Source organism: Pomacea canaliculata, linkage group LG2, assembly GCF_003073045.1.
Source record: "Pomacea canaliculata isolate SZHN2017 linkage group LG2, ASM307304v1, whole genome shotgun sequence".
Classification (NCBI taxonomy): domain Eukaryota; kingdom Metazoa; phylum Mollusca; class Gastropoda; order Architaenioglossa; family Ampullariidae; genus Pomacea; species Pomacea canaliculata.
Window position 1 is genome coordinate 44315963 of NC_037591.1, and position 25682 is coordinate 44341644.

Consider the following 25682-nt stretch of genomic DNA (forward strand, 5'->3'; position numbering starts at 1 on the left):
GTGTGTTATGCAATAATGGATGAAATGTTTGGTAACTCTCATTGTATAATTATTTAAGAGAATTTAGAAACTGAAAAACATATCATTTGCACTGTTGGGTAGCTTGTGTGCAGTTAATCTATATTTGGTCTCTGCAGGAATCACAAATACTCCTCGATGCACAAAAATGTTCCATATTATAGCATGACCTGGTTTTCAATTTTAAGTAGCATTTCATTTTGAATTCTGGCATTCTGATGCACATTAAATTGTCTGTGTAAATTAGTAGGGTGTGATAGAAATTAATCATAAATATTTTACTTGTTTCCAAAAATAGTGAAGTATGTTATTTTGTTTAACATCTGATACATGACATCTTTTTTTCTAATTTCCTTAATGTGTTTTAAATGGCTCTTCAGTTCAATATAACCTTTAAAAAATTCATTTCGATGAAGAGTAGAATAGACAAGGATAGGTAGGACATTGATTATTCTACACAAAGGAATGGCAGGGATTGGAAGTGATGTGTATGATAGGAGATGGGGTTTGGTTGATATCTTTGCAAATCACCATTGTTTGTCCAAGAAAGATTTTATGCTACGCTTGGTTTTACACTCTACAGCATCTTTAATGCATATTTTACCCTTTATAAATAAGAATTTATTGAGTAGTATAAATTTTGACAAGCAGTTTATTTCAGTTGGTTTAGGTGGTGGGAGGGAGGAGTGTTAAGCAGCAACTGGCTACTAATCTTGTTCCATTAGAAGCATTTGGTGTTTCTCACACCTCTCCTGGAAACATGTCCACAACCTTGATGAGAGTTTTTTTTTTAAGAATGTGAATTTTGTTTGAGAAATAATTAGGAGGGAACTGAACCAACATTTATTGTACCTTTGCGCATACATATTTTCCTCTTTTGTACTTGCCAATACCCTTCCTAAATATTTCCAGTGTGACACATGCACATTCATTATGGTCAGATTATTTTGGGACAGTCACCTGCGTTAATTCATCATGCCCTTGGGTGCAATGACCTGAGTACGAAGTCCAAGGTGTGCAGGACTTATCAAGATAAAGTTTTGTTTAGAGAGCTTGTGTACATAGTAGGAACAGGCACACAAAATTAGTTGTGTTTTTTTAAATGGGTAAGTTTTCTATGTTCACATGAAAGTAAACGAAAATATAAGAAAAAGAAAACAAAAACTGAGTGATATCTCTATGAATTTATGACATATTGCTGTTTTTGAGGCTTGTGATTTGCATCACAAATATATTTTGGACCATGTTTGAAGCTCTCATATACAGCTTCTTAAAATATTACAAGCCCCCCCCAAGTACTTCATATAAGAAATTGCCGACACTGACTCTCTGCTCAAGTGACTGAAAAGCTAATTTGCATAGACATACTGGAAAAACACATTGGTTTCGCTGTTATGTGTGGAAAGAAACATATTTGAAGTACTCTTTTGCAAGGATTGTTACCAAATACATTAAAAACATTTACTTCGAAGTAACCATTATATAGTACTCTAAAATGCATTCAAAATGGTGTAAATTCGGTGATAGCAAATATAAAATTACATTGTTTCCTCGCCAAAAGTGTTAAGTGTATTTATTTAATATAGAAACAAGTATAAAATAAACTGTTTGCTCTGTCGATCTGCACATCCTTGCCAGGACTCCGCTATTTTCACAATTGCTGGCAAGGAGAAAGCGCTGGGTTTGACAGTGGGCGAGGGCTTGTTGATCAGCAACCTTTGACCCACCTGACAGTGATCTCCCTTCATGTGCTAGACGCCGTCTTGTATATTCCGACAAGATATTTGCGTCTATGTGTATTCTTTCACAGCAGCCAGCCTTCATTGTTTTATAACGGCGAAAGAGTAGATACTGATGAGTATTTTGGCTATTTTTTTTTATAGCAGTATTCTGCTAGTGACATTTACGTACTTACAAGCGAAGATAGCCACTACAGAGGCATAAACATGCAAGAGCTTACAAGAAAACTCACAGTCTTTCGTGAGGTAAGATAGGGTCGACATTTATGTGTGCAGCGTGTCTAGCAAATTTATTTCAGTGATCGATGTGCATTGTATTTTGTCCATCAATGGTGGAAGCATATAGTGCGGATATAGTAGCAGCCATATTGATCAGTTGTTTTCTTTACACTTTAAAGAAAAATAATTAAAGTGCAGTTAATTCTTTTTAGCCAAGACTTTATCAAAGTTTAGCTGAAAATAATTGAAATATTTTGTCTTAGAAACAGTAAATCAAGCCAGAAATTAATGCACTCAGCTTGGATGTATTGTATGTTCAATCGAAGCACAACGCCTAAAGATTGAGGTGGTGGTTATAAAATTTAACCGCCGTTTCCATCGCAAACGGGACAAGCTTTCCCGGTCGCCACCACATCATTCAAGAAATAATAATTATAACAATGAAATAGAAGCATGTAAAAGCTAACATTCTATGTGGCATGCTTTCCTTATTGCTGAGTGTGGTTGAATTTATATATATATATATTGTCATCTGCAATGTTTAGCCCAATAAGCACTTCAGCTTTTAAGCTACAGGCTCTGAAACGTGACGAATATTCAAATTTGAAATGGTTCCAATAATTTTGCAAGATTTTTAAATTAAAAATGTTACTTTTAATAAACTCAGAAATAGTTTGTTCCATTCAAAGCAGGAAATAAAGAACTTTAACCCTGTAGTATTCAAATAAATTGTGAAATTGTTTTTTATATTTAAGTTTAGGATACCTAATTTATACGTGTCAAAAAAAAAAAGGATACACATGCATGAAAGCATCCATCAGTATTGCGTATACACCATGATTAAAGATCAGCCCCCAGCTTTGTTTTCCTGGTGTTTTGCATGCGCCACAATTAAAGATCAACCCGCATCTGTTTTTCTGGTGTTTGAAGAGGGTTTTGAGGGTGGACTTCAAATTTGGTCACAGTTCAGAGAGAAAGGGGCAGAGAATTCCAAATATTTAAACTGGAAAAAGAATTCTTTTGTTTTATTCCTGGCATAGAGAGGTCAGTCCTAGTACATTGGAAAGAAGAGTAGAGCTTATAGTATCGTCCATCACCATAAGGCCCAAGAAGCAGTAATTCATAAAATATAGGGAACATTCTCTTAATTATAATTTAATAAAATATTGTAAAGATTTACAGCTCATTGCTGTCAGATGCTAAAATTAATTGAAACCAAATAAGGAACATAAAATCAACCTTGAAAATCCTGGTATATTAGAGGGCTCAAGTAGTGAAAACAGTGCTGTACTGAATGTTAGACTTTCAACTAGCAACAGATCATAGTGTTGGTCATTTTCCTTCATCCTGATTGCTAGTTGGTGTCAAGGGTTTCAGAAAGCATTTAGAATGAATTTTTAAAAGTTTAAACAAACATTGAACTCTCATTTTAAATTATCACATACTCTTTGCAAAATTAAACTGTTGTAACATTTGATTGGTAGGACAATGTTGTCACTGAACATTCATTATTGTATCCTTTATAATTCCTCTATGATTACCAAGCATTCCATTTGCATCCTGTTGGAATAAGATACAGTAACACGAATAAATAACCAACCTAAGGAAGACTGGCTTGCTTCTCACATTTGTTACTGGTTCTCAGAACTTGTCGGCAATGGACTTGCTAAAACTGGCTGGAGCTGGAGCAGTGACAGTAGGCGCAGTGACCACAGCTACAGCCTTCTATCTGATGAGGTGTATACCCCAGCCACTACCAGCACCAGTTAATTTCAACAGCCAGAGCATTGTGGTGAGTTGTATGCCCTTGCTATATGTCTAAGAAATATATATACTTATTGCTCTCATGTTTTATCTTGAGGAAGAATAAAGTCCCGGAGACAGTTGAAAAGCAAAACTGGAGAGACTAAAATATGAACTAACAAGAACAAATATTGTAACATTTGCAGGTCACTTCATGTTAAACTGATTGTACAAAACCGCCAACAAATTATAAAAAAAAAAAAAAACCAATGTGTAAATTAGAAATAAAAAGGTTGACAGAAATTGGTAAAAGCAAGTTCTCAAGAAATCATGAGATAACTTGAATTTATGGGTAATATATAGCATTAACAGATAGCAAAACTACTAATTGAATTTTTTAAGTTATTTAAAATAAAGACTAGACAGTATTCTAGCTTAGATTACTGTAAGCAGTAACCTTACCTCTCCCTCCACCACTACCCCCCAGCCACTTCTACTTACAAGCATGCACATTTTATTGTTCACTTTGTGCCTGTTAACAGGTGTTTTTTTTTGGTTTTTTGTTTTTGTTTTTTTTTTAGCATTCTTGGTATTATCTTGAGTAAATGTTTCATTAGTTGTATTAACTTGTTAATTTGTCTTAAGTGCTGACATCATGCTCCTTCTTGAGTATGAATATGGGCTGTATAATTATAAATTGTACTTTTATTATTATTATTATTATTTATTGTTATTATTATTATTATTATGAAAGGGAAAAACGTGTGGGAAATTTGGATAGAATGTTCATTGAGACTCAGATAGTTGGTGATCATTTGGTAAGTTTGTCTTAACCAGCAGACCATGATTATAAAGCATACGTTTACTATTATGATAGAATGGAAAGAAGTTTTAGGGAATGTTAGAAACCATTGAGAAACAGATCAGGTAGTTGTCGATAACTGAATTTATCTAACTTGCCTATCTCTAACTCTAACTCCCTTTTATTTTAAAAGTTTGATGTGTTCACTTGTTTCATTAAGGAAGTGCTTCAACAGAGACAAAACCAGGAACATCCAGCATCCTGATAGCTTTAGCAGTAAGCAGCTGAGATACACAAATGAATGAGTCACACAATTTGTAGGATTACTAATGTATAACAGGCACATAGTCATAACCCCTACACTGATTACTACCATGGTGCTGCTGACAGAAAAGAATGTCTAGTAAAATAAGCACAAGCAAGAAGCCATTTGATGTGATATCCTGAGATGTTTATATCAGCAAGGGAGTCTATTTCACCAGTGAAGATGATTTCAAATCTGTGTACATTGAACAGCCAACCAGTTTTAATAATACTAGTAAGAAAGACAGCCAGTTAACATTACCTGCTGCCAGTGTGGATGTGCATCATCTATTAGCTAAAAAGGATTTTCTCTCAGTACCATCTGAAATGCTTATTACACTTTATTTTATATTTTTGGAACCTTCTGACAGGCTGTATTTTGTGGTTGTTTGAGTTGTAGGCTGTCATCTTGAAGATGCTTGGTCTTTTCACATTCATATGCATTTTCCCCAACAGCAGGATGATGGCTCGCGCATCTCAGGATTGTGTAAAGATGGAAAGCTGGTGGAATTCTTGTTTGAGGATGTCCGTACTTTATATGAAGGCTTTGTCTCTGGTAGCCATGCGTCTCGTAAGTATTTAGCAGTCTTTCATATTATTCTTTGTTGTTGCTCTATGCTCTTCAAGGAGTACTAAACTAACATACAGTGATACCTCGGTTCTCGAACATAATCCGTTTCGAGAACCAAATTGTTATGAAACCATAGGAAATAATGGAAACTGGATAATTCGTTTGGCAAGAATAAGAATAAAAGTGTATTTATTAAAAAAAAAAAAATGTACTGTACAGTACAGTAAATTGTGTTTCATTTACTGTACCTGTATGTGGAGGGAGAGAAGGGAATGGTTATTGTTTTGAAGGGGAGTCCTCTTCATAAAAACAAGGTAACTGCTCTTCGGTGTTTTCTGTTCTCTGTATCTTTTGCTGAGGAGAATCAGAATCTTGCTCTGCAGTTGCTTGTCTGATTTCTTTACGGAAGAATTTGTCAATTGTTTGCTGTTTTTTTCTCCTTTGCTGCGGAAAGTGGTCTGCTCTATTTGGGTCCACAAAAAACTCTCTCTCTGCACTCACACTGTGACGCAAGCACGAGTGAACGCCATTTGCTCAACCAATGTTCGAGTTCCAAATATTTGGATTCCAAGACAAAATTTCTCGAATTTCCTGGTCGAATACCGATTTGGTCGAAAGTCAAGGCGTTCGAGAACCGAGGTATCACTGTATTCTTATTGGAAGGATTTTTCTTGCTAGCCATGTATCACAAGTATTTAGTGCTCTTTCCTATAATTCTTATGTTGTGTGTCTAGCAAGTATTTAGCGGTCTGTCTTCTTATTATATTATCACTGTATATGACCATGCAGCAATTTTTTTTGTTTTTTGTGAATGACTTGCTTTTTAAAGAGCATACTGAATCATTTGCTGTCTTTTAATGAGATATTGATAGATAATGATAAAATCTATCAATTCGGTAAATCAGAGTGTCTTATATGCAGTTTGTGAAGTATCCGCTTGTAAAGTATTTAGTTTGCACATTTAATCCATGTGAGGTTCAAAATCCTGCTCCATCACAGAAAAGCAGTAGCAGCGTTTTTATCAAATTTCTCAAAAATTAAGAAAAAATTTTGATTGAGTTGAAGGCCTCAATTATTTCTACAAATGGGGTTTTAATTGTTAAAAGTCAAGTGTACTTTTGCAGTAGGTTTAGTCTTAAAGGAGTCTTTCCCATTGGTAACTCCTCTAGCAAAATAAAAGTAGCATCATGTATGTGCAAGAACATAGGAACATGCATTGGATAATGAATCATCATGGCTTTTGCTATGATCTTTGCTTGTTATTAATTCAGTTAATTGATAACTTGAATTTGAAGGTTTCTTATTCTTAATCTGAATATTTTAATATGTACATATTAACTGAAACTGCTATTTAATATACATGTATATGTTGTCCTGTCGTTTAGAGAATGGTCGCTGTCTTGGCTGGAAGCCATCACCATCAGAGCCTTTCACATGGATAACTTACAATGAGGTAAGTACATGGAAGCAGAGAGTTGAAAAATAGCTAAAAACTAAATAATAATGTGTGATTTACATAGTGCATAATGCTCTCAGCGCTTTAAACAAGTAAGAGACTTGGACAGCATATAAAGGATGGAAGAAGAAACAACTATACAGACAAGCAATAAAAGACAAACATAGAGGACACAAAGAGGAATCGGAACAAGCAGTAAGGATGGAGAGTGTCATAAATCTGCAGAGAAAGACCAGCAGGTGGACTAGTCAACTGGTTTTTTTTTAATGAATTTTATTTTATTAATTGTATAAATTACTATTTTATTAATTGTAATCACAACTATTGAAAACTGTATTGAAACTGATAAACCCCCTGTACGCACAGTCTGTGCAGTGTGCACAAGATAGTGGCTAACACATCCCACCCAGCCAATGTCCTGTTCTGTTGCATGTCGTTTGGGGTCAGGTAAAGGCACATCCAAGCTAGAACTTCCCATCTATGAAGTGGCTTTTTGGCCATAGCAGTAGCCTTCCTGAACTCTGCTATGGCTTGAGATGTTTCTCCTCATTCTATGTGGGATATGCATAATGCAAGTGTACAAGCAAGCATCCATAAGGATGAGAGTGTGTGTGTGTGCATACCTGTTTGCCTGCATGTTGAAGGAATTTTTTAGTATAGAAGTATAGAAATAATGATGTGAGTAGTGGCTTGTGTGGATGTAATTGATATTTGTTGACCATAAGCGGCAACCATTATCAAGACAAATGTCTAGTGCAATGTCACTTGGCAGATAAATCCTTATTAATTTTGTAGAAAGCCATAAAATAGGGCAAACAGTCAGAAGCAATCTATTTTAGAAGATACTTAATACTTTTCACCATGTGACTTAAGTGGTAATAGTGCACAATCCGTGGCAAGTCACATTGAGTAGATAGTTGTAATAGAGAGAGTGTTTATTTAACGAATAGATCCATAAAGATTGCTTAGGTCATATCTAAAAGGGGGTCACAATGCAGATCTTAATGAGGAAGTTTTACTGTATATGTTTGAAGGTTGTCTGCCTACTGTTTTTGAGTTCCGCAAGTTCAGACTGTTACCTTTGAGTTTTATTACAATTTTTGTAATATGTCGCTTAATCACACCAAATGTTTCTTGTGACCTGTGTCACAAAAAGCAATGATCCTAAGGCTAAAATCATCTCACTGCAAAAAAAAAAAAAAGCAATCTAGAGAAAATGTTTTAGTCATTCTTATTTATTTCCAGTAAAGACTGGTGTGACTGAAATCATTCCCCATCTCATATTTTAGCAATACATTCTAGAGCTGTAAAAATAGTTATCCGATGTGCTCTTAGATGGGGAGAAGGGGGGCTATTCCTGCAAAATTTGATTAAGATGGCGTAGTTTTGCATGGTAATCAACAGAACCACACACATTCCTACACAAATACATTTCCACATCCAATTTTACATTTATTTTTACATAAAGGAGATTTTCCAAACATAAAGCACCTCAAATCAAACACTGATACACATAGAATGGCCATGTTTGCATTTTTTATTAGTAACCATACTGACAGATATATTCTAAAAATATCACACTTTAAACTTTTACGTTATATATTTATATGAACTTGGGAAAAAGATTACTAAATTCTTTCAGTTTAACTTACAGGTAGCTGTGGACAACCTTTGAACTCAACAAAATGATCATCATGATTTCATTGAGTCAAAGATAGTAAATACTTCAAGATTGGTCAAAGCGCGAAGTCTTCTATGTAAATAGTGATGACGGCGTTGCACGCAGCTACTCTAGCATTCTCCTTGAGGCATAGATTCAGGGGAGATTATTACATACCATCGACGAAGAAATTTTGTTTGTTGTCCTCTAGTAAATCACAGTCCTGCGATGTGTACACCATCATGATGATATTTTACAGTGTGTACTTATTGTCTTTGAAGTTTTTCTGATACATAGTTTGTTTCTTTATGAACACTAGCAGCAACAAACAATAGGCCTACATCAGTAGGCGTGAAGAGAATGTTTACATTGATTTTGATATTTTTTATATGATGATTATTTTTTGCATTATTAATTTTTTTATTATTTTTAACCAAGGTAGATCCAGTGGATCACTAGTAACTCAAGTGTAATGATGGTCAGCCTGACTGTCAAGTACAAATAAATTTCAAATGGGAGCTTGATGCAAACAGTGCCTTTGAGTACATTGGTGCACTAATTTTCATAATATCATCACCATTAATTTATCTGACTTCATTTTCTTAATTCTGTAATTGCTGATGTGTGTGTTTGAGAGAGAAAGCTGGTAAAGATACTCTTGCTCACATATTGACTTTCTACTGAAGGACAGACAAAACAAAACAACAAACAGTAAAAAAAACAACAAAAAGGATCAATTTAAAGAAGATTTTAAAGAATAATGTATTAACACTCAGTCTTAAAAAAAGAGGTGCCATAAAAAATATAAAGGAGTAAACAGTTAATTGTAAAGAGGACAAGAAAACAAGGACGGTGGAGCGGATGATGATATCAAAAACCGCATCAACAAGGCCAGGCATGCTTTCAACAGCCTACGCCCCATCTGGAACTCCCGAGCATTATCCTTCCGCAGTAAGACCCACATCTTCAACACCAATGTGAAGGCAGTCCTACTGTATGGTTCTGAAACCTGGAGAGTGACAAATACCATTGAGAACAAGCTCCAGACCTTTACCAACTGATGCCTACGCCATATTCTGGGAACAAGATGGCCTGAAAACATCTCCAACAGCAGCCTGTGGAAAAGAATCAACCAGAATGCCACTAGCCAAGGCATCAAAAGGCGCAAATGGGGCTGGATAGGACACCCTGCGCAAACCATCTGACACCATGGCCAAGCAGGAACCCACAGGGGAAGAGGAGAGTTGGGAGACCAAAGCAGGCTTGGAAAAGAACAAAAGAGAGTGAGGTAAAGGACATCGAAACCACATGGGCCCAACTGAAGGGGGCTGCCCAAAACCAGGTCTGCTGGCGAGGTGTTGTGGCCCTATTCTCTTCAAAGGAGCAACAAAGAATAAACTAACTAAACTCTTCAAATTACTTGATTATTTTCCGAGGATGAAAAATCAGTATATAGATAAATGAGAACATCCAAATACACTATCAAATCATAAATTACCAGAAGACCAAACTTTCACAGAACTCCTGAAAATAGCACCGCTTCACTTCTTTGTTGTTAACAATAAAGACGATCATGTATCACAAAGACCTGGTATCCATTATCAACAAAGAATGGTTTTTAAACAGTCAGTTTGCAGTATTTTCAAACATACTTCTATTGTTGGAACCCTGGATTATGACTACTTTTACATCGAGTCCAGTTTTTTTAACTTTATCAAGTGTTTCCTGAAGCAATGTGTACAACATACCACTGTCAACTGGACAAGAGTAATTGGTACTTAAATCCCTTAAGTTTATCTTTGCATTATGGCTGAGCTTATATATGGACCAGTTGCTTTCCTAATTCTGTTTCGTAGTTTGTTATTGGGCTTTGGTAGCAGATGTTAATGACCATTTTGTAGCATCTTAACACCATAGCTTGTGTTTTCTTTAGAAATAAATAGCTTTTAAGTTAATTAAGCTATTTGGGATCTTTCATTTTATCATCTTTAGAGGTAAATAACCTTATAGTATGACTGCCTTTGGCAGTTAAATGAAGAATCCAATTTTGTGACTTTTTCACTTTTCTGCAAAAGTTGTCATATGCATGTTGGTGATAATGTTTTGCAGGTGTTGGAGCGGGCCAAAAATGTTGGTGCAGGATTGCTAGCACTTGGCCTTCTGCCTCAGAATAGCACTCATGTTGGTGTTTATTCTCAGAACAGGCCAGAGGTCAGTATTATTTGGAACTTCTACATTTTTTTTCTATTTTGGTTTGTGCCACCAGACATCCAAATTAGTTAGCATTTGGCTCTTCCCTGTTGATGTTATTTCATATTTTTGTTAATCATTGTTTGTAAATAAAATATGTTTTTATTGTGAATTTTCATTTCTTGGTCACTAAAATAGAGTCAACAGGCTTCTTTATACTCTTACTGTACTCAGTATGGGAAATATGGGAAATAAGAGTAACACCAACAATTTTTTTTTGAGCATGTAAGCTTTTTTTCCCTTTTTTACTCAGTATCTGTGGTTTTTCTCTTTTGTTTATTTAGGAGATTTTTGGTGTTAAATTTCTGTTAATTGTACAGTTGATATCTCAGAAGCAGATTGTCAACTGAAGATGTCCTTAAAAATTTACACTCATTGGTTGTTGTGGCAGTAACAGACACAAAAATGAAACCCTTTCTTCAGCTTCAGCTTTTTGCTTTTCTGTTCATACCAAGATGGCAACACTGGCAAGTAGAAAGCATATTTCTGGTCTCTCTCCTTCTCAGGCAAACAGCCTTGTAGGGAAAGGCAGAATAATAATAATGTGTACTCATAACACGCAGCATCACAACCAAGATAAGTCGCACTCTGCACAGACCAGTAATGATGAATGAACATTCGATAACAACCAGGGGACAGGGAGGTACCTATAGGCACACTGAACAACATAAAGATGAAGTACAAGCTTAGAACATAAAGCAATGGATGAAGGTATTAGGGCAGTGGTTCTCAAAGTGTGGTCCCAAAGTGGCATAAGTCAGGTGGTCCGCGGCTGACAGTCGTCATATGTCAGCAAAGTGATGTTTCAAGTAATGCATTCCTCGCATTAACATTTTAATTACAAAGAGTAGTTTTATGTCAACTTATTACTATACTACTGTCACAAAAGGACATTTAATTTTAAATTGTATGAAACAAATGCGGCAATTTAAATTTGAAATTCATAGTACAGACTGATTTTTAGGCCTTGGTGGTCCACCATACTTTTACTTAAGTAAAGTGGTCCGTGGTCCGCGGTCCGAAATACTTCGAGAACCACTGTATTAGGGGATGTAGGTACTGTAAACAGTGTAGAGATGGAATAGTAATACAGGGATTGAACTTTGTGAACAGATATATTTTCAGAGAACATTTGAATGTAGTCTTGGAGTGGCAAATGTGATGTGGAAGAGAGTTCCACTGCTTAGCAGCACAGAAGGAGGATGTCCGCTGTCCGTATGTGACTGTCTTTGTGGGAAGGAAGGATAGAATGTGCAGGTTTGATGAGGACCAAAGGCTTCGAGCAGGAGTGTGGACAGACAAGATTTCAGTAAAGTAGTAGGGGAGGCACCTTCAAAGAATCCAAAGCATTGAGTTGAGATACTCTAGCTTTAACAGGTAGCCAATGAAGAGAGTGAAGAATTGGTGTGATATGTTCACATTTGCAAGTCAGGAAAATGAGACGAGCAGCTGAGTTCTGGACTTTCTGAAGCTTGTCAATGAGGTACTGCGGACAGCCAACAAGAAGAGAGTTGCAGTTGTCTAGTTTAGACAGAACAAATGAGCAGATTAGAATTTTGGTGTTGAGATGGATAGAGCATGGAGAATGGCACTGATCTTCCGGAGCTCATAGTATGCAAAACGACAGATGTGAGAAACATGCTTATCAAGAGACATGTATCGCTTTCCCAAACAGAGACAGGCAGTGAAGGGTAAACTCTGGCTTCCCTCTTTGAAACAATAAATACAAGGGAAATTTGTCTAATATCAGAAGCACAGTCTTGGATGCTCTGGATAGCAGTGTGTACCTGAGGAGAATAGCTGGTATACAGCTGAGTGTTGTCAGCAAAAAGATGATCAGATATAGAGTGAGATTGAATTAGAGTAGTAAGTGGCTTCGTGTATATGATAAAGAGGATAGGACCAAGTACAGAACCTTGGGGAACACCTGAGCGTATAGAGACTGGTGGAGACAAGCAGCCATCCACTATAACTGACTGAGAGATATGACTAAAACCAGTGAAGTGGGGAGCCTGAGATGCCATAGAGCAGGGGTGGGCAAACTACGGCTCTGCGGACATGTTTAGACCAACCTGTCTGCCAAAATGTGAAGGGCACTGTTTTTTTATTTTTTATTTTTAAAGCCAACCTAGGTTCATTTGATTGAAATTTAATTTATCGAGTACGACATCTTGTTAGAAATCAGCAGCACATAACAGTCAAACACAAACTACATAAATAACAACGCAGCTGACATGTCTGATGTAGTTGCGAGAGAAAAGGGAAAGGCTGCCAGCCAATGCTGTGCGCCATGATTATTCATTTTTGTTTCATCATAGTCTACCACCGTTTACCAGTATTGTGACACAAATGATTAAATTGGAATGTATTGTGAATGACACTTAAAACCCATGAACTGAAAGGTAAAATGCATTTACACATGCATATTTTTGTTCTGCAACTGGTAGACCATCTCAGAGAAAGAGCATAGGTTTTTCCCTGGGAGTACATGATTTTGACACTGAATAACTCGAATTGTGGAGGGGTTAATTTCTACAAGTATCAATAAAGTATTGTCATTTTTCTTGAAGGATTGAAGGTAGGTTATTCTCAGAGTAAACGAGTGTAGGTAATAGAAGAAAGAAAAAAAAGTGAGCATTATTATTAATTTGATGGAAACCATTGCAATATACAAGATGCATTGGATTTCTTAATCAGTCTAGACCATAGACCATTTCAGTGTGAAGTTGGCTGGCAAAAATGCAAAAAGGAAGAAACATAGGTACTTTTTTTTTAGGATGGGGAAAAACAAAATACTTAGCCATCACAGTGGTTCTCTCTCTGAAGATTGCATTAGAAAGATTAGAAATATTCATTGAGTACATGTTATGCTCCAAGTTTAATTATTATGCCTTAACAGGTCTATGGACATTTTATCTTGCTCTAATCACTGATGACATGCATCTATTCTTATTTTATGAAAGCTAATCTGGTTATTATTGCATTGTCAGTATGTCATTGCTGACTTGGCGCTGTGGAGCTTTTCCATGGTTGGAGTGCCTCTTTACGACACGTTGGGGCCTGAGGCATGTAACCACATCATCAACCAGGGTACATTTTATATATAGATATAAGAAGATTGTGTACATAAGTATATAAAATGTAATGACAATATTCTGCAGAAAATCCTGTATATATGACAGTGATCACATTGTCATTCTAATTCTGTCATTTGTGATTGATAAGCCTCATCTCAAACTTTATCAAAAATTCATTCACTCCACTAGTGCTTGGATAAAATACTTTATTAGAATATATCTTGGGATTTGATCATTATATTGTCATTTTTGGCTGTCGTCGTTCAAATCCAGCATGCGTCTCACACATGGTTCAGTCTAGATGTAGATCGAGTGAATCATGCCTACTTTCATGTAAAAAATATAACAGTACATGATTGCTTGTCTAGTTCAGCTCTTTAAGGGAAGAAATTCTTAGTAAAATAATCCTTGAAAGAACCAATAGTTTCATCTTTTAATCATTTATTTTTGCAGAGTCCAGTCTGTTTTGTGATGCTAATCAATTTGTATGACATTATATAAAACATTTGCTGTGCTTGTGAGATGTTTGCTACTTTGAGAGCAAAATGGAAGGAAAGGATTAAGGTTACATTATTTTACTCTGTTGGATCTGGCCAAGAGTTTGACAGCCATAGCTGGTTTAGTTGTGGAAGTAAGCTGCTAGCTAGCACAAGCCCTGTTGTTTTCTGATGTAATTGATCTCACAGGCAGGGTATTTGTTCCCCCAGCTGTAGTATATGAAGATATGGAAAGAAGAGTTTAATGTAAAGAAGAAACAAGCTAATCCAGAACTCGCTAATCACAGTACAGGGATCCTGCTTGTAGCTTAAAGTGATGAAGTGTTTGACGTTAACTAAAGGGCACAAAGTGAAGAAATTTATGAATATTATAGAGGCTTCTGTCCTGACAGTCAGTCCAGAATATTTTACATGGACAATTTAAAGGTGCTGGAGTTAAAATTAATTTTAAAATCATTTGTAAAAATCCTTTAGGCAGTGATAACTTCCGTCCACTTGACTACTAAATTATTTTAATTCCTGATTTATAAATTGCATATTTTAATGAAATATTGTTTCTGTGATGGCTTAACTGTCATTTTATTTTCAAGTTTTTCAAAATTTGCAGCTTACACACAAGCATTTATGAATTTTGGTTGCCGTTGGGAAGAAGTTAGAGGTTTATTTTTAGCTCAATCTCAACATGAGTGTGTATTGTTTAGTGAATTAGCTACAATTACCAAGCCACTATGTTATTAGCATTCACAGTATGTCTTGCTTTATGGTTTTTTGCAGCGGACATAAGTGTGGTTATCTGTGATATTAATTTAAAAGTAAAGAACTTGCTGAGCCGGCACAAGGAAACTCCGAGTCTGAAAACAATTGTGGTGATGGAAGAAGTCAGCAAGGAGAATCAGGACACTGCTAAAGAACTGAATGTGGAGATCATACAATATAGCAAGTTAGAGGTTAGTCTGATGTCAAATAGATGACAAACTTGTTCTGTATATTGCAGTAGTCATGCTGACATATAGCTCTGCAAAAAGGCATTATAAAAAATCTACACCACTTGTCCCTTTAATCACTAGCAGTTAGCTATCTGAAAGAAGTCTGCTCCTCTAAGACTCACTGGCTTTGATTTTCAGCACTAGCAAACTAAACTGCTATTCTTCTGACATAAAGGGAACCAGAGGAGGTCACACTGCTTCAGTGTAATTGTTTTGTGATAGTTTCCTGTTTCAGCATATCAGAATGATTGTACTTACAAATTTAAGCTCACCATACCTCATATCCTCCTACTTTTTTCCCCACTAGTGATTTTACAGATCTGCTGTTGAAGCAATAATTAGGAAAGATGTTAGAGAATGAAACATACCCAAATGTCTGCATTATTAACAAGTGTGAGCTAACCAACATGGGATAGCCAGTATGAGTCCAGGAAATTAACAAATAACATCAGTATGCTTGGGAATGAACATTCTGACACCAGTACCTCATGTTGTGATTCTGTGATGTGTTAGAATTATCATACATATTTCATGCTTGACTTGCACTTGTGCATGCAATCAATTGTCAGCATAATTAGCTTTGGAAATTTAATGGATGGGATATAAGTCTTTACAGATAACTATATTAACTTGTTTTTTTTTATTGTGTGTTGCATTGCAGGAGAAAGGCAGCAAACAAGAAAACATCAGGCTAAATGTGAGAATGTTTTTTAAACTATGAATGTGTGCACATATATTTCCCTTCTTTCGTACAGTCACTTAGTACTACTTAGACATTGAGCATTGTAGCTTATGTGCGCAGGTTTGGCAGTGGTTGGGGAGTTAGGTTTCAGTTTGTTTTCTTGTCTGCAAGACACCAGGCAGTCCCCCATACCTTCATGTTTTTAGATTTTGAAAATTAAAATTTGCACCCATTAATCATGTTTAGAAACGATCTGTATTCTTTTGATGACTTGATTTTGATTTTGTGTTTATCAGCCAGCTAAACCTGATGATATCTGCATTATCTGCTACACCAGTGGGACCACAGGTAGGATGAGCCACTAGCAATTGTAGCTGCTTGTGTGCACAAGTTAGATGTGTTATGGGTGTTCAAAGGCAACCTTAGCAAGTTGGGGAAAAAATGTAATCACGTGACAGTAGTTGGAGCTGGCCTCTCCGACTCCTTCTGTTTTGGGCTAACATTGTAAAACAGCATATGGCCACAGGATTTTTATTAGTTGCTGTACAGCAAAATGAAATGCTCTCCCCTTCCATATGCAATATCTACCCACCTTCAAATCCTTTAAACATGCACTAAAAACAAATCTCTTCCATGAGGATTACTCCTGACAATCCATTTGATATTAGTCATTTAAACAGGCATGAAAAATATGTCTTCCATGAGCATTAGTCCTAACAATCTACCAATCTACTTGATGCTAGTCCATCTTCTAACCCTCTCAGTTTTTTTTCATTTAGTGCATGTAACTCTTTCTCAGTCATATTGTGTGCTACCAAATTTCTTTTTGTATCTTCTGGTCTGACTTTCATTACTTATCAGTTCTTTTGTTTATCCTTCTGTTCTTAATGTGCTGTCCATGCCTTGGTTTTATCTCAAGCACAGAGCATGCTTTTTCATAAGTGTGATCATGCACTATACAAACAATTCATTTATTATTATTTATTAATATTTAAAAATGGGAATGTTGAGTTGGGCTCTAGCTTGTCTTGCATGGATGCTGGGTGCTCAGTAATTAAGTTTTATGAGATAGACACATTATGCCATTGAGAAGACACATATACCTTACAGGCATACCTAAGGGAGCCATGTTGACGCACCGAGGGTATGTGGCAACGGCAGCGGCCTGCACACAACAGCTGGTAAAGTCTCTTTCATGTTATACAAGTACAGCTAGTGAAGTATATTTCATGCTATATTCAGTTACTTATACTGTCACTTGACTTTATCAGCTTGTGTTTTTATATAAGTGCTTGTGTTGTTTCTGTTAATGGTCTTCTCATATGACAAAATCTACCTTGCAAACCTGTGACCTGACTACTGCTCATGGGACCTGTCTTCTCATCTGTTTATTTTCACTGTGTTCCCACTCTTGTCACGTTACTACATGCAACCACTCCAGTCCATTTCATTTGAAAATATTGCTTTACTAAATCATGAACACCGCACAATTTCCTGCTGAGGACATATGCTGACATCCTCCAAAGCCATTGGATCAGTTCATTAGTCTGCAGACCTACTTGTCCTATGGGAAGAAGTCATCTGACATTGACATCATCCTGGGCGAGCTGCTGTAGCAGGGTGGAAAAGAAAAGGCTGTCGCTGATCTATGCCAAAGAATGGCCCAGAGAATGAATAAAATTGATAATCAAATTCCTTCCAAAGAGAGGAAAGTTGCTGCTAAACAAAGTCAGCAACACCACCATCAGCTTAATTTTCCACCCGGGGAACTGCTAACAGGCTGGCTTATTAAAGTTACTGCTGAGGAACTTTAAACAGAACAGGCTGGCTTTTTACAGTTACTCATTACCAGGCAGGAGCACAGTTGTTCAGATCTTAACTATTTCATCTTGACAGAAAACAACTTCATTGACTTTAATAAGGCATTTGACAGTCTGGCAGAACAGCTTGTGGCATGTGACACAAAAATTTAACATTGAATAGGACTTCATTCAAGTCTTCAAATAACTGATAGACATATTTCTGATAAAAATGTGTCCATCAGAGAGATGCTCTATTGCCTGTACTGTCCAACATCATCTTGGAGAACTTAATACCAGGAACCTTTCATTACCATACCTGTCCATTGATGAGAGGCCCATAAGCAACCTACACTGATCTCTGAACTTCTCCTCCCTTATGTCCCAGCTAGCCAACTTTGTTTCTCATCTGATGATCGTCTCCTTACTTTTCCTGTCACCAGAACAACAACATCTGGCCACAGGATTTTTAGTTACTGTAGAGCGAAAAAATGGAACTCTCATAGTTCTCATGAAGTTTCATAGTTCATATGTTATTTGTTTGATTTCCTATCCCTTGTATGCTGTCCATGTCTCGTTCTTGTTCTTAGATGCTATGAGTATGCTCCTTATGAGTGTCAGTATGCACTTTACAAATTTTGCATTTATTATTATTATTAATTAGATTGCAACCAGAACAGGTTGCAAGACATTACCAGCAAACTAACAGTGCAAATGCATATGAAATAGGTACCAGCACTAACAAGCAAACACATGGTTAACTATGTTCTGACTAGATCAAAACACCAACAAAATTTGAATTTAAGAAATAAAAATAATAATGGAAAAATAGTGAACCTAATCCATCATAGGTTCAAAGACATAAACAGCTCCCCTCATCCTTCCCTTTTTAGGATAGACGTCTTTGGTTATTAAGGTAACTTTGTAGCAAGTCTGCTTATAATCAAGGGACAGCAGGTGCAGAGGGCTGCTGTGTTTAGGTACCTTGGTACAGTGATCGACGGAAAGCTCTCATTTAGTGATCACGTGAACCAAGTGTACAAAAAGGCCCAGCAACGGCTGTACCTTCTGAGGAGACTTCGCAGCTTCGACGTCAGCTCTGGGGTGCTGGAGACTGTGTACAGGTCTCTTGTTGAGAGCATCCTCTCATTCAACATCGCTGCCTGGTATGGTCATCTACTAGTCAAAGACAAGGCAAGGCTGGCCAGAATCATCCACCAGGCAAATAAAATTATTGGTCAAGCACAGCTGCCACTTTCTGACTTGTACCTTCATGCAGTCAGAAGGATGGCACATAACATCATTTCGGACCTGAAACACCCTCTCCACACTAGCTTCCAGCTGTTGCCCTCAGGCAGGCGCTATAAGGTACCACGCATAAGGAAAGCTGCCTACCAGAGGTCCTTCGTGCCAGCAGCCATCACCATCCTAAATAAAGGCACAAGACTCAGGAGGAATCAAACAGAGACTGAAGAAGAGTGAGTGCTGACATCTATTGTCAGCCATCACCTCGTGTGTCATTCTTGTCAATGACATTTTCTGGACACAGCCGCGGTAAAGTTGAAGAAAAATGAACAATTAGCAAAATAAACAACTGATCAATGCGTACGTGTCATCTACGGTGTCACCGATCACCGCAACTAAAAAATATATCCATGGTATTCATATTGCCATGGCATAGCGTCGCACGAACTGTTTCATCCTACACTTTGTGCGAGTTTGTTGCCTGTCTCGCGGTAAGTCGCTGCGATCTGCGCGGTTCGGACACGATAGGGACTCATTTCTGGTACTGTCATCTGACACCACAGACACTGTTACTTCTGGCACCACAGGCATTGTCACAAGAGTTCTGTGGTGATGGTTTGGAAGAGTAGCATACCACCCTGGCGTTTCCTCTTCACTGTCGTCATCCTGAAGGTATGGCGCCTCCCGCAGTTGAATGTCCTTTATCTTGGAGTATACCAAATGATCGTCTAGGTACACAAGAAGGACTGAAATTAAACAGTTCGCATGGTGGTCTGCATTAACCTCTGGAAAGTGGCTGGTGTGGACGTCAGACCCATTGGCATCCTGGAACGGCGTGTTGCCAGCGGCCCTAGCCAGTCCTTTTGTTGACAATGTCTTCTCAAGATGAGCTTCATGCACGGCTGCCTGTACTGCCTGCGCCACATCTTCGGTAGAGTCCATTATCTGATCAAGGACGTTCTTCCCTAGTAGAAGCGACACGCGCCTCCTGCGCTCACTTGTGACCACATCGACCAGGTCCTTGACCACCAGGATAGGAACGTCCTCAGACGCTGGCCGTAAACATGTCCACCACCGCCACTCCTGAGTTTGTTTTAGCTGTAAGTCCTGTATGTGCCCTCGTGCCCACTCGTCAGTGACCGTCGTTACCTCACTGCCGGTGTCGAGCAACGCCATCACTCAACTGCCATAAATGACAACCTCCGCCGTCGGACACTTTCCAGTCAGCCAGCTACACTTTATTTCCCTGTCATCCTGTTACGGAGACGCGGGGCAGTCACTTTCCCTGACCGGTCGGGCTGCAGTCCTCCGAGATGGTGTCAATCGCCGCCACTTCGACGCTCTGCGCCGCCTTCTACCTCGCCTGCTTAAATTCTGGAGCTTCGCGGCGTATTCGTCGACCACCTCATCACGTTGCTGTGGCACTGATGTCGACATCCTTCCGTTCGCCGTACGCCTCCACTAGGACACCCAAGATCTTTCTCGGCGTATCTCTTGCGTCATGCGGAAGCATCAACACTCGACGTCTGGCAGGTCCCTCCAGCGAGCTCAAGATGTAACCACGAGCCGCATTCTGACACATCGGGTTTATGGCGAGAGCTAACTCGACCTCTGTTTCAATCTCGTCGACACTCGTTGGTCCACCGGCAAACTACTGAAAGCGGACTAACTAGTATGCTCGTAGAGCCTCTGCCCACCCAACGGATAGCATCATGGTCCTCTCTATGTACTAATCTTCTGTCGTGGGCTTCTGCCCGTGATGAACAAATGTTTCTTTTTGTTCAGCAGTGCTTTTAAGGCCCTTGGTCACCCAAGGTTTGTTGTTAGAATAAACATACACTGCCTTGATGGACTGGTGCAATCAACACTATTTTACTCCTCACTTTTACTCCTAACTGTTTGTTAAATGTCTGTATGGGTATGTGAGCAAAGACAAATTTCTGTCCTCCTGGGCAGACAATAAAGTCTGTTTTGATTTGATTTTGATTTTGATAAAGCCTTTGCCATCAGGTCGGAAGCTTCAAAAAACATCCTTCCCAGTTGCTGCCATGTTGCTGCTGCTCTTGAAGTTTCATAAGATCCGACACACCAGCCAACAATGACCACAGATAAAGATAAAAATCTGGAGGGAAAATTACATTCTTTAAAATCTGACAACCATATAAATTCACTGTGTTACTAATCTATTATTCTCTAATTAATAATTTAATCAGAAACTTGCATAGATTTAAAACATAACCCAGGCAGGCTTACCTGAACAGGTTCCATGTCAATAACTTTTAGTAACTTTGGTCCCTACACCCCTTCTCCATGAATTATTTTGTCTCCTAGTATTTTTCTCTAATATTTGCATACCAAGCACCATTTGGTTGGAATGAATAAACTGGACATTTTGCAGTTTCTCGCATGTTTGATATTTTTTGATATTTCAAATAACTGCGCAATCTCATGCTTTGTGGGGAATTCCTGCTATGCCAGCTGGTTAGTTAACTTCACTTTCTCCATGGTTTTTTTTTTAATCTGGAGTTATTTTGTCTGTCAGGTTAATGTTACTCATTAGTTACCTAACCAAGTTAAGGCAATTTTATCCATGATTAAATTGACACTGACCATGAATATAAGCCTGGCTGCATGGATATGAAATGTGGACTCAGCTTGTTAAAATAAAATTAAAAAACCCCAAAAAAAGAATCCAGACATTCAAGTCCAAGTATCCACAAAAATTCAAATTGATTACATGGAATATAAGACTATAAATGTGTGCAAAGCACAGTTACCACCCTCTTGAACTACCCAGAATTTTTCCTGTCAGCTGTGAATCGATGCAAGCTAGTCCTGTTCAACCATGTCACCCAGCGTAAGACTGTGTAAGACTGTGCTTTAAGGAACCTTTCAAGGTGATTGATACAGAGGCAGAGAAAAAAATTTGCTGGCTAACATAAATTTACCATTGCAAACCATCAGCTGCTACACTTATCCAAGTTCCCTCCAGGACTGGTAGGCCAGCATACCTGGGTGTCAGCTAGTACAACTTAATGGATGAATAAATGTAAATGTTATGCAATGCTGTCTCCTGTACATCTATGTTTCCAGTTTCTTGTTTATTCATTTTCATCCCTATAGCATCATGAATTCAAAACATTCTTCTGTAATATCAATGACACAAGCACAAACCTCTTATTAGCAGTCTCACTGCCATAGGCATTTAGCTTTTAGATTTTATTTTGATTTTTGTTTTAAATGCATCACAATCAATTTGTTGTAAGGAATATAACCCATTGTATTGCTATAGCGTGCAGGTGGGCTGAATCTTACTTCCAAAGATGTCATGATTTCTTACCTGCCCCTGGCACACTCATATGAAAGGCTACTTCATGTGAGTAATCTGATGGTTGATAAAGAGATGTACAGGCAGAGAAAAGGTGTGTGTGTGTGAAGGGAGAAAAGGTGGGTGGATGCACACATTTGTATTTTTCCTTATTACATCATGGGCAGGATAAACATCATGTGAAGAGAATCTTAAAATATGCAACAACAATTCTGCAGCCATTATATTTGAGGACTTTCTAAACAGTTAATTGTTTGATTTCTAAAATATCGCTAAAATAAAACATAAATAAAATATTTACAGGCAATTGTATGTATGTCTCTGTAGGCAGTGGTATTCCAGATTGGAGGTCAGGTTGGATTTTTCCAAGGAGATGTGCGCAAACTGATGGATGACATTAAGGAACTACAACCCACAGTGTTTCCTTGTGTGCCTCGTTTGCTTAACAGATTCTATGATAAGGTTTGATGCATTTCCTGAAAGTGATTGACCCTCTGAGTACTACTTAAAAGTATAAGTATTACAAAGACCAGCTAATAACTGAAGACTGGGAAAGGAGAAAGTTTGAGTAACAGTAATGAAAATCATCTTCCCCGTTCTTCTCCGGCAAAGTCACTGTCGTGGCCTATTGTGCCCAGAGGGTTAATAAAGACATTTTGTATTTGCATGGGAAGACTGATTACAGTGTAGTATTGAAGCTGTCATGCCATGTGGGTGTTTAACAGTGTCATTCAGTGATCATAGTTGTTAATTTATTATATTTAAAATATTTTATCACAACTTTGTTTTTAGTAAATTTTACTATGAGTAAACTTCATTGTATGTCAGGCAACCTGCTTAGGTAAAAGTCGTATTTACCTGAAACTTTACATTTTTTATAACTTTAGACTATTGCTTATGTACATAGATGTTGTTCAATAGGTCCTGATGGGAGTCAATGCAAGTGCTATGAAGAGATGGCTGTTCAGCATTGCTCTCAATAGGAAGGAACGAGAGTTGAAAAGGTTAGTGTGCTTCATAAACTTCAGGCAATGTGGCACAACGCTTTATATAGACAGTGCTGTATTAAGTACTGGCACGCAAAGTTACATTTTTAAAAAGGAGTATTTTTGATATGTTCACATGAAAGTTTATGAAAATATAACAATAGCAAAGCTAAACCTGAGTCTCTATCTCTGTTAGTTTTTTGGAGAAATAACAACGAATTTATGTAGCCCCTGTCCAGTATTTTTTTGCTCAGAGCGCTTTACATAAGTGATATACAGTATAGAATAGATCATAAACAACCATGCACCCATATTCACATATAACAGACATGCTCACTCCTGCTACAGATGCTACTCACACACAAAGTAAATACAGACACGTCATGCATGCTCAGGGTCACTGTGAAATCATTCTAAAAAGATGTGTCTTAAGTTTGGATTTAAAGGTGATAAGAAAATCAGAGTGATGAAGGCTGATGTGTAATCCATTCCTAGTTGATGTGGCTTGGTAAGAGAAAGGCCTGTGTCTATAAGTCTTTGTCCTAGTGCAGCGGTTCTCAACCTGTGGGTCGCGACCCCCTGGGGGGTCGCGACGTGCCTACAAGGGGGTCGCGAAGGTGGTCATTTTTTAAAAAAAGTTTCTTATACTGGTATTAGTGGAATTAGTTTACATTGTGTAACCGAGTGGTGCGGGGGCTCAAACTCCAAATCTCTTCTTCCTATTCAAGTACACTGTCTCGGCATGCAGTGACTTCTCACTTCCAAAACTCAAAACACAATCCCCCTCTCAACAATTAAGCCTCCAATCTCCCTCCTCTCGCCTTTTGCCCTCTTTCTCCCCAATCTCTCATCGCTGACTCCCCTATATTACACCACCATATTACAAACAACTGACAAGATGAATGCTTTCGTCCGAAAAATTTCGTTGTGGACGCAAAAGATACGCCAAGAAAATATTTTTGATATGTTTTCCGTGCTTGTGTAAGTGCAAGGCTGACAACTTGAATCTTGATCAGGTGAAGAATGTAATTATTGCCCATCTAAACGGACTGCAAGAAAGGTTTCAGCATTATTTCGCTGAAATTGATGTGACTAAATACGATTGGATTCGTAATCCATTTCTGGCTGATCCTAGCACAAGCGGGTTGTCCACGCAAGAAGAAGAGCAGCTCATCGACCTTTCGAGTGACCAATCCCTGAAAATGGTCTTCCAAACAACACCAGTGACAACATTCTGGATTAGCATCAACGGTGAATATCCTCTCCTTTCTGAGAAAGCAATGAAAGTTCTGCTGCCATTTTCAACTTCATATGTGTGTGAGCAAGGATTTTCAGCATTGGCAGCACTGAAGTCGAAATACAGAAATCGTGTGGACGCAGAGGCTGAGCTGCGAATAGCAGTGGGTACGAACATCGCACCCAGGTTCGCTTCTTTATGCAACAGCAAGCAGGCTCAACCTTCTCATTAATCAAAGTGAGTGTCCAATAAAATAATATTTATTAGCTTTAGTAAAATTTCATTAACAGTTATACTTCTTGCAGATACGAACTTTGCTCTTCCGTTGTTGAATTGCATTGATTTCCTCGACGCGGCGTTCGAGGTTAGCTAAAGCTCCCCCCCCCCCGCTCTTCCACCGACCTAGCTGGCTAAGGGGGGTCGCTGACGTACCGGTGTTCGTCAGGGGGGTCGCCACATGTAAAAGGTTGAGAACCGCTGTCCTAGTGGGACTTGCAGAAGCTTGGTGTCAGAAGATGAGTGAAGAGGTCAAGTGGTTGTATAGATGGAAGTGAGTTGAGTTCTGAGAGGTATCGAAGGTGCCAGAGACAGCAGAGTAAGTCAAAATGGAAAGTTTATAGGCTATACGGTCCACGACTGGCAGCCAGCGAAGAGAGTGACTGATAGGTGATATGTGTTCACATCTAGATGGTCTACAGATGAGACGAGCAGCATTATTCTGGATCCTCTGAAGTCTGTCAAGAAGACACTTGGTAATTCCAGCTGAAAGAGAATTACAATAGTCCATCTTTGATAGCACAGAGGCACAGATTAGAGTTTTAGCTGCATCAGTGGTGAGATAATGATGAATAGTACTCATCCTACGAAGTTCAAGGTAGGCATTACAGCAGACATGTGAAATATGCTGATGAAAAGTCAAACGCTGATAGAGAATGACACTCGAGCTGCAAACAGAGGTGAAGAAAGGAATAGTTGAGTTGTTTATAGACAGAGACACTTAGGATAAGGATGACCTAGAAATTTCTTTGGATGAGTAAGTAGCAGTCTTATCGTTGTTCAGTTGTAGTCTTTTTTGGAGCATCCT

General features: G+C 38.1%; 1 protein-coding gene across 4 annotated transcripts in view; it reads left to right on the forward strand.

Moving 5' to 3' along the window:
• Positions 1 to 25682, forward strand: part of LOC112557822 (long-chain-fatty-acid--CoA ligase 1-like) — a 46548-nt gene that overhangs the window by 1137 nt on the left and 19729 nt on the right. For 2 of the 4 annotated variants that reach the window (XM_025227883.1, XM_025227884.1), the window contains exons 2-13: positions 3622 to 3768; positions 5281 to 5395; positions 6781 to 6848; positions 10621 to 10722; positions 13752 to 13851; positions 15110 to 15282; positions 15983 to 16018; positions 16300 to 16351; positions 17114 to 17184; positions 22340 to 22423; positions 22703 to 22837; positions 23297 to 23379. In XM_025227883.1, coding sequence (XP_025083668.1) covers positions 3634 to 3768; positions 5281 to 5395; positions 6781 to 6848; positions 10621 to 10722; positions 13752 to 13851; positions 15110 to 15282; positions 15983 to 16018; positions 16300 to 16351; positions 17114 to 17184; positions 22340 to 22423; positions 22703 to 22837; positions 23297 to 23379 — 1154 coding nt within the window. In that variant the 5' untranslated portion in view covers positions 3622 to 3633. Of the gene's footprint in view, positions 1 to 1774; positions 2004 to 3621; positions 3769 to 4874; positions 5060 to 5280; positions 5396 to 6780; positions 6849 to 10620; positions 10723 to 13751; positions 13852 to 15109; positions 15283 to 15982; positions 16019 to 16299; positions 16352 to 17113; positions 17185 to 22339; positions 22424 to 22702; positions 22838 to 23296; positions 23380 to 25682 lie in introns of those variants that run through there. The other 2 variants (XM_025227882.1, XM_025227886.1) reach the window with 2 other exon arrangements.